At 48.6% G+C, this 10,053-nt stretch overlaps 1 protein-coding gene across 1 annotated transcript; it reads left to right on the plus strand.

Annotated features, from left to right (window-relative positions):
• Positions 1 to 1,911: 1,911 nt before the first annotated feature.
• On the plus strand, positions 1,912 to 8,746 carry LOC129679118 (EF-hand calcium-binding domain-containing protein 12-like; the record flags this gene model as incomplete). Its single annotated transcript, XM_055610039.1, has 3 exons — positions 1,912 to 2,017; positions 7,163 to 7,590; positions 8,561 to 8,746. Coding segments are annotated over exons 1-3 (720 nt in total), but the record flags the coding sequence as incomplete, so codon positions are not given.
• Positions 8,747 to 10,053: the final 1,307 nt, after the last annotated feature.

Below are 10,053 nucleotides of genomic sequence, written 5' to 3' on the forward strand. Positions count from 1 at the left end.
CATCAGCTCTGAGGTAAGGCTGCAGGACAGGGCCACTTCCAGAACTCCTCCCCACTGTCACCGTGGAGGGGAGCTCTGCCCAGCCGGACAGCTGGGGGTCCTGGCGGGCCTCTTCCCTCTCAGCAGATAAGATCATCTGACCTGTATACCTTTCCTCATATCTCAGTGACATCAGGTTGCCTTGTTCTCATGGTTTTGTGTTTAAATGATGTGGCTCAGAAGGGCCAATCAGAGCAAGTGCCTCAGGTTGCAGGGGGTTAGGGAGATGTTAAATCTGGTGAAGGTGGTTCCTGGCACAGAGAACTGGTTCAAATGTTGATCTTTATTTTGTGACGTTAGGGTCAGGGGTGTAGTTCAACAGTTGTGCTTGCCTTGCATGCACAAGGCCTAGGGCTCAGTGCCCAGAAGTACAAAATTGTTTGGGTTTTTTGAGACAGGATTTTTCTTTGTAGTCCAGGCTGGCTTCCAACTCACAGAGATCTTCCTGTGTGCCACCCTACCTGGCCAAAATAAATTTTTAGGTCTTTGATGAAGTGGGTTTTGTTTTGTGTTTAGCACATTTACAGTGCTGTGCAGTAAATTGGCACTAGCCAATTCTAGGACATTTTCATCACCCAAAAAAGAAACCCCATTGTAGCCGACAATTAGTCCTTTCTCCCCATTGGTCACTAGCAATTGACTTTGTGGGTCTGTTTTGTGCATTTCATATAATTGGAACCCTACAGTGTGAGGCCTTTGAGTCTGGCTTCTTCGGTTTAGTGGAGTCTCCCGTGTAGCATGGGTCATACATCTTTGTATGCACTCGCCATATTTTACCCATGAGTGGACATTTAAAGGTTTATTATTAGGACTGGTTGCCAGTCTCTGTTTCTGCCTGGCCTGCGACTCCTTATGTGACACAAGCTTGGCCTCAAACTTATGTCTATCCTCCAGGCCCATCTCTGAACACTGGGATACAGGCGTGTGCCACCATAACTGGTTCCAGACCACAGCACTCAGTCATAGCACCCAAACACCTGTCACTTATTTGACCTTGACTGACTAGGGTTCTCACAACCCAACTGAGTGCCATATTCTTTTTGAATGAGAAAAGTGAAGCCTAAAGATGAGATCTGTCAAGATCCTGCAGCTTACAAAAAAAATAGGGGAATTTTCATTTCAAAATCAGTAGCCATGGAAAGAATGGGGCATAGGCATGATTCCTCGCAGGTGGCACCAACCCAGAGCTAAGCAAATCTCCGACTCTCCTGGCTTCCGGGGGGGGGGGGGGGGGGGCTTGGTTGGGAGGGGAGTTCTCCCCAGCACGTGGACGCGCTCAGCCAATCCGTGTAGGGCATCTGTAGTTATGGCAACAGGAACTTAACTTGCTCAGCAACTTTAGTTACCTTTTGCAAAACTTGAAGCTGGTTTGCACCAAGTGGCTAAGCCTGGGGCGCACCGCACAGCGCCGTTTGTAGGAACACGCCAGCTCCCCGCGGCAGAACCATTGGAGAGTGCCGGGAAAGGCTGGAAGCTTCATTGTGCGGTTTCTGCTCTGCGGGAGGGGTTGCCAGGAGTTCCAGAAGGCCAGGAACTCTTCAGGATTCCTATTCCCAGACCTCTCTGGAGGAGCAGGCCAAGTCACCTGGCTTGGAATCGGAGCCGGGGCTCTTGTGCCTGGGACCCTGTATAGTTCTCAGTTGAGCAACAATGTCTCCTATATTGAAGAGACCTGGAGAAGCCGGCTGTCTGTCCCCAGCCAAGTTCTCAAAAGACTGCAGCTTGAGAGGTAGTGGGAGCAGAGAGATGAGAAGAGCAGTGGGGGCTGTGGGCCCGAAGAGCGGCATTCTCCGAAAGCCTCCTCCTCCCCCACCTGAGGCTTCACCGACAGAGGCTGTTTCTAGCCAAATTTCCCTGACCCAACTTAAGGAAATGCTCAAAAAGCTGAGCAGATACTCTAAGGAAAACAGTGTAGAGGAGGCCCTGAAAGCTAAGGAGGGAAAAGTCAGTCGCTCGACATTCACCTTCACAGTCTTTGGTAAGTGAGAGTGCTTTTCATGGAGATAGAAGGTTAAATGAGTCCTGGTTTCTGGAGGACCTGTAAACTAGTCAAGTGAGAAGTTGTCCAGATGCTCAGCAGTGCTGCGATAGGCTCGTCGGCACGGAGATGAGTGGGAAAGAGGCCGTCCTGACGCTTAGGAACCAGCAGGGCCACAGGAGCCCAGGATGGTGGCCCAAAAGGGAGGCAGCAGCTGAGGTGTGGGTCATAAAAGGAGTATGTGTGCTAAGCAGAGTTAGGGCTCTCTGACAGCCGCTCCTGAGAAACACAAGTGGGTCAGTGAATGGAGTCTCCTCCAGTACTCAGGGTCCACAGTGAAGTTCTTTGTGTTCCTGGCAGCCTACAAGCAGAAGCAGAGTCAGGCACTGACAGCCACTGACATCAGAGAGTGCACCTGACCTGGGCAGGAGCTGAAATACAGTGCCTTCCCTTCCAATTCCGCCATCCCTTCTGATGGGGACAGCGGCCCATCAGTGCGGGAAACCACCTTCTGTCATGGTCACAGCCCTAAAGAGCCCTAGGGAAGAAGCGCCATGAAGAGCGGGTGGCGGAAGCGGGCCCCCTGCAAGAACATGGCTGCATGACACCTGTCGGCTTACTCACTGTTCTATTGCTGTGAAGAGACACAACTCTTCACTGCAACTCTTAAGAAGGAAAGCATTCAATTGGGGCAGGCTTACAGTTTCAGAGGCTTAACCCATTATCGTCATGACAAGGAGCACGGTGGCAGGCAGGTGTGGTGCTGGGAAAGTAGTGGAGAGCTTACACTAGGAGAGAGAGACCGGGACTGGCACAGGCTTTGAAAATCTCAAAGCCACTGAGCAGTGATGGTGTTCGCATTCCATCACAATCCCAGCACTCAGGAGGCAGAGGCAGGTGAATTTCTTTGAGTTCAAGACCAGCCTGGTCTACAGAGTTGGTTCCAAGACAGCTAGGCCACACAAAGAAGAAACCCTGTCTGGGGAGCCGGGGAACACGGGACAGGACGAAACTCAAAGCCCATCCCCGTTTTCTCCAACAAGGCCACACCTCTTAATCCTTGTAAACAGTTCCACTTCCTAGTGACAGAGTATTCAAACATTTGAGCCCATGGGACCATTCTTATTCAAACCACCACACCCTTACTGTGAACCACACCATGGGAAGGGCTGGAACAGAAGCCTCAGGGAACACCATGCACTTTGAAGCACACAGCAACTGGGTAAATGGAAGCCAAGGGCTAGGCAAGGAGTGAGGAGACATGACTGAGCAGAAAGGAGCAGTGTAGACAAAAATATCAAGGTGGGTGAGAAATCATGATGGGGGAGAGGGGCAAAGAGCTTTAGGCCACGGCAGGAGGAGTGTTGACTCCACCAGCCTTGGTGATGACAGCCTGTCATCCCATCATTTGGGAAAGTGAGGCGTCCTAGCCTACCTGATAAGACCCTGGCTCAAACCAAGCTATGGTGGAACTAAATGTGGGGGCTGTAGGGGACCCAGAGGCATGGAAAAGCAGAGCTGGGAGGACTTAAAGGGATGGTGCTGCCTGAGCTGGGTCTGGGAAGAAAGTTAGAGATAACTGGCTGAGGGCGCAGGAGGCAGTCTGCGTGTGAGCTGGGCTGCCAGTGCAATGAGCCAGCCAGAGCTGTTGGTACAAATCCAGGTGAGGGGCCAGCGACATTGCTCTGTGTCCAATCCCCACACCTGGGGGAGGGGGGCGGTTGATGATGGCATACACCATTTAGAAATGGAAAACTTGAGATATGAAGATCAAGTGACAGCTGGGTTACAGCAAATAGCTATGAGCTTGGCTCTGGGGCCTTAAGACATGGTTCAGTGGTTAAGAGCACTGCTGTAGCAGAGGTCCCAGGTTCAGTTCCCAGCACCCCCACAGAGGCTCACAACCAGTTATAACCCCAGTTCCATGGATTTCAACACCCTCTGGCCTCTGCGGGTACTGCACATGTGGTGTACATACATACATTCAGGCAAAACATTCACACACGTAAAGAGAAATCCTAAAACAAAAGATTTTGCCTGTGGGGCTAATTAAGCTCTACTAGTCATCAACCCAGTGGCTTTGGGCCTCTCTGGGCCTCAGTGTCTCTATCTGAAAAATATGCCCAGTCATAGCACCAGCCCCATGTCTACATTAGTCATTCATGAACTATTCACTGAGTTCCCAATATATGTAAGCACTGTGGTAGAGCCAAGACTCCAGCAGAGAGTACGACAGACACAGCCAAGGGCCTGGTCTTTATAGTGCTGTTTCCTAGGAAAAAAACAAAAACCAAAAACAAGTCATTGTACTGGGAGTAGCAAACAGAAATGCTCCCCTTAAGCAGTTACTAAATGAACTGAGTTTAGTTAACAGGAAATGGGGGGGAAGGGGGGGGGGAGCGTGGGGGAGCGTGGGAGGTACTGCAAGCTGGAGAGACCATGTCCAGGTTACAGAAACTCAGCTGGAGACCTTTTAAGCAATCTGGCCAACAGAAGGAGGGGCACCAGCGTGCAGCCTGACTGCATGGAATGGTGTCTTATTTACTTTTCTATGGCTGTGATAAAACACCACAACCAAAAGCAACTTGGGAAGGAAAGGGTTTATTTCATCTTACAGTTTGTATTCTGTCATTCAGGGGAGTGAGGGCAGGAGCTGATGCAAAGGCCATGAAAGGGTGCCTCTTGTTGATTTCGCCTTGTGGCTTGCTCAGCCTGCTTTATCATAGCACCCAGGACCACCAGCCCAGAAGTGGCACTACCCCACAGTGAGCTGGGTCCCCTCCCCCATCCATCATCGATCAGGAAAACAAATGTCAGACTTCCCCACAGGCCAGTCTGGTTGGGGACATTTTCTCAGTTGAGGTTCTCCTGACAGGGCTCTAGCTTATGTCAAGCTGACATAAAACCAGCCAACACAGATGGTGATGGTGGCATGAAGGAGCACACGGATCAATGTATGCAGAGTTGCCAGGGGCTCCAACTGTGAGCTGAGGTGTGGTCTGAGGCTGAGAAGATGAGGAGGGTAGGAAGAGATACGGGGCAGAGGGAAAAGCAGCTGGCAAACCCTTGGTAGGATGAGGCTTCCTTCAGTCACTGAGGGGACAGAGGGGACCAGTGCCTGTGGCACTGAAAGGAGAAATGGGATTGCTAGTAAGTCTGTGTGGGCTGGCAGGGGAAGATAATGGACCTCTTGTTCTGTCAAGGGAAGGCTTCTTGATGAGTAGATTTTGTCACCAGGTATTCAGGTTTGTAACCTACTATCTGAGCACCCCTGTATTCAAAAGGAAGTTAAGAAATGAAACCCAGTAAGGGAAAAAAATGGGTTTATTTACGAGTTAGCCAAACTGAAAAGAGAAAATAACCAATTCTCTCCCAGTGTGTCAGACTTAAAAGTTCTAGAAAAGCATGAGACAAAGGGCAGGTCAGCTGTGAGACAGTACAGCCTGTTCCTTCTTGGGAGGAAGGGTGGCTTGGTCCCAGGATGCCTGACTTATCTCCGTTAGCAGCACGGAGGCTCTGCTGTAGCTCTCATGAGTATGGAGGCTTCGCCTACATATATGTCTGTGAACAGTGTGTGTGCAGTGCTCCTGGAGAACAGAAGAGGGCCCCAGAGTCTCTGGAGCTAGAGTTACAGAATGTTGCGCACTACCACGTGTGTGGGAATCGAACCCACATCCTCTGAAAGAGCAGCCAGTGCTTTTAACCACTGAGCCATCCCTCCAAACCCCTCTCTTTTTTTTCTCACATTTATTTATTTCGGCAAGTAGAGGAGGACCTGTGCCATGGTGCAGATATGGCCAAAGTACAACTTGTGGGAGCCTGTTCTCTCTCTCCACCATGTGGGTTGCAGGGATTTGTCCACAGGTTGTCTTGGCAGCAAGCACCTTTATCCACGGAGCCGTTTCGCCCGCCCACCTGCTATGTCATTACAAGTTGGGGGTGAGGAACATAGCTCAATGACACAGTACTTCTCCAGCAAGCACAAGGCCCTAGGTTCAAGTCTTAGCACCACAAAGAAGAGAACTTATATGTAGTGAATGTAGATATGTGTATGTATGCGTACATATGGACATATATGTGTGTGTATATATATATATATATATATATAAACTTACATACAAAACAATAATCATCATCTAATAATCATCTCCATCACCTGATAAATTAGGTATCTTGTTATCCCCATCTGACAGAAAAAAATGAGACAGACTGAGCAGGAAGCAGGCCAACACTCAAGAGCCAAGCTCTCTGGATCAAGCCTTTGCTCCCACCAGAGGGTGCTGTGGTGCCTAGGATGGTCAGGCAGGGCCAGGTGGATTCTGGGAGCACAAGCAGAGTGCAATAGGAATCAGAGACTGGAAAGCCCTTTGCTTCATGCCTTCTGTTGCTGTGTAGGTCACATTAGATAACATCGTTTTCCTCACCATTGTGATGCGGTGATACAGCCTGCCCAGAGACCAGGCACCGTGATACACAACCAGCTCCTGCAACAGTTTTTCCCTTTCCTGGCTCTTTTTAGCCCTCTTCCAAAAATGAACTCCCTTTATAACCCTCTTCCCCCAAGGAGCCTTCCGGTCTTTCACCTCTTTTGTGGGTTATTAATATTTAATATTGATTTATCTTTTAGTTAAGCAGTGGTTATTCCTAAACCAGCTGTATACCCAAATCACCACACAGAGACTAGGATGTATTTAATTAACCTAGAGCACAATGCTGGGCAATAGTTATTCCATCCTAAACCTCCAAGCCCAACCTCCATCGTTTCCTACCATCCAGATTTCACCCATTATACTTGCTTTTAGTCATATCTTAGGTCTGGTTCATCTCTCCTCACGGTTCCTAGTCCTGTCCTCCTGATCTCTGCCTCCTCCTACTCCCACTCGCTTCCTTCTCCTCCCCTCCAGACCAGGATGTCCCTCCCTAGGCTCTCCATTGCACAGCACTGGCTGGTTGTTTAATTGACAATTACAGAGAACAAATGATGGCATGTTTACACAAACTTGAGACAGGTGATGCTTAGAATAAGCATCGCAATGCAATGTCCTGGATTGAAACCAGATAGTGGGGGAGAGAAATCAGCATTTGAATGAATAAGGGTAAATTGTATACATTCCATAAGAACATTATATCAACACACCTCCATAGATGATGACTTTGATGATGCCACCAGCCGGGTTCCTGTCTTCAAGCCTGAGCTGGTCACTGCCCACTGCTTCAGGTGGTTGAAGAAGAAAAACTTCCACCTGCCACAGAGACGCCGGCGGATCATCATTGTGTCTGGCACAAAGGACCAGGTGCCAGCCCACCCCAAGCCCCTGCCTCAAGCTCCCCCTCCACCCATACCTAGCTTTAAAGCTCTAGATAGTGAAGATATCCAAGAGCCACCAATGGACAGGAAGGTCTGGCTGAAGCAGAGGGCAGAGCTGCGGAGTCAAGTGGAGTCATTTGGTGATGTCAAGACATGGGTGAAGAACAAGCCCCGCATCACACCATCAGAGGCCAAGGTTCTGCTCATGATTCGCCAGGAAAAACAAGCCTCCAAAGAATTGAAGACTTCAGTCAGTACAACCGAAGTGAAAATCCCTAGCCAGAAGATGCTGAAGGTTCCAGGAGTGAGTTGTCATTTTGTTTCCTTGGGTTTGACAGGACAAGGTGGTTTGCCCTATTTTACAGAGTAGCAAAACCAAGTCCCCAAAGGAAGGTGTTTGAGTTATCTGCTGCTGTGTAACAAACACCCCAGAGTCACTTAAAGAAACAGATGCTTTTCATTGCATACAGCTATGTCTGTGACTCTGGACTCTAGGCGCCCTCTAGCTGGGCGGTTTTGTCTCCATGTCATGAGGACAGGCTGTGAATTGACCAGGGCAGGAAAGCAGACCAAGCTTGTTCAAGTGTTGATCAGAGGCTTCAATGCCTCCCTCAGGGACCTCCCAGAGGCTGCATATGAGTACTCACAAGAAGGCAGCTAACTGTCCCCGAAGTGAGCCTTCCAGAACAGAGGGAGAGGAAGTCATAGTGTTGTTATGCGCTAGGCTCTGGTCTTGATGGCAGAATGAGCCATGAGTACTGCCTACACTGTGGGGATGGAAAGGAGAGTCCATCTTGGCAGGGGGAAGGCCAGAGACTATGTGGACATACTTTAAGAGCACCCCAGCTGGGACACACTAGCAGTCTGTCTTGATAATGGACACCTGTCTGCTGGAGGAGACAGGTGCTAAGCCAGTGCTTCTGGGCTAATGGCTAATTTGGGGATCACGACTATGAGGTTAGGTAAGGAGGGGCCCATCCTGTGATAGCATTACCTAACTTGGAACCATAGTTTGTACCCTGCAAACCAAAGTTCAGCCACCCATCCTCAATAAGCCAATTAAAGCAGCCTAATTATATAAAGAACAGTGTGGCCACATTAAGAACAGGGACAAAGGCATAGAGCTCATCCTGCCCCCCCGGTCCATCTTTGGGTCCTGAAGTTAGATTGAGGTGTAACAAGAGGGCTTGGGATATGCACATCTGAGTGGTCTGCCCCACTCTTGCCCCTTTTAGTATCTAGCTTCCAAATTTATCCGACAACACGCACCCCAGCTGCTACTGCCCAAGCCCCCTGCCCTGTCTGACTTGTACACCTACCTGCGGAGTCGAAAGCTCAAGATCCTGGACATATTTAACAAGGGGGATCGGGGTGAGAACCAGCGAATACCCAGGGAGGAATTTATCACGTCTCTGAAGGCAGTAAGTACAGACCGCCCCCCTGGGCCTGGGGTTTGCCCTCCCTCCCTCAGGCTCTGCAATGCGCATGTTCTTCCAGGGGACAGAGTTCAATTCCCAACACCCACATCAGGTGGCTGACAAACACCTGTAACTCTAGGAACACCTGTGCTGCTTCTTTCCCTTTAATTGAACTAATCAAGACAATATCTCACAGGTACGCTCAGAGGCTAACTTAATCTAAACAACCCCTCACATGTGTGCCTGAAGATTTGTCTCATAGATAATTCTAGATCCTGTCACACTGGCATTCAGTATTATCCAACTCACTATATATATATAGGACCAGATAGGGTAGAAATTTCTATCATCATAGAAAGTTCTGTTGGTGTAAGACAGGATCTGGGCCCGTGTATTAACTCCAGCCTGCCTCTTTAAAAAAACAAAAGCACACTTTTCTTGAACTCAGCCGCATTCGCTCATATGTGCACATCTGTGAGTACGCTCATCATACAGTGGCAGAAGCCCTGTGACTCACAAAACCTAAAATACTTCGTGCTGGCTTTGATGAATTCAATATTTGTGTATCTTCAGCACAAGAGACCCTTAAAAAGCAGAAATTGTTACCTATATCTTTTTTAAATATTTATTTGCATATATTTCATGCGTATGAATGTTTGCCTGATTGTATGTGCTTGCACCATATATATATATATACATATATATATACATATATGTATATATATATATATGTGGGTATATATACATATATATATATAAAATGGCCTCAGAGGCTGGAAGAGGGCATCAGATCCCCAGAACTGGAGTCACAGATGGTTGTGAACATAAGAGCTGGGAACTAAACTGGGGTCCTCTGCAAGAGCAGTGAGTGATCTTAACTGCTGAGCCATCTCTCCAGGCTATTTTTCATTTTTTCATTCATGAATTTATTTTGATTTTTCAAGACAAGGTTTCTCTGTGTAACCCTGGCTCTCCTGGAACTCACTTTGTAGACCCCCACTGGCCTCAAACTCACAGAGACCTGCCTGCCTCTGCCTCCCAAGTGCTGGGATTAAAGGTGTTCATCATCACTATCTGGCATTTTTTAAACAGATTTGTTTATTTATTAATTATGTATACAGTGTTCTGTCTGCATGTACACCTACAGGCCAGAAGAGGGCGCCAGATGTCATTATAGATGGTTGATGAGCCACCATGTGGTTGCTGGGAATTGAAAACCTTTGGAAGAGCAGCCAAGTGCTCTTGACCTCTGAGCCATCTCTCGTGTGTGTGTGTGTGTGTGTGTGTGTGTGTGTGTGTGTGTGTGTGTG

Source organism: Psammomys obesus, unplaced genomic scaffold (genome assembly GCF_907164565.1).
Source record: "Psammomys obesus unplaced genomic scaffold, mPsaObe1.curated_primary_1811, whole genome shotgun sequence".
Classification (NCBI taxonomy): domain Eukaryota; kingdom Metazoa; phylum Chordata; class Mammalia; order Rodentia; family Muridae; genus Psammomys; species Psammomys obesus.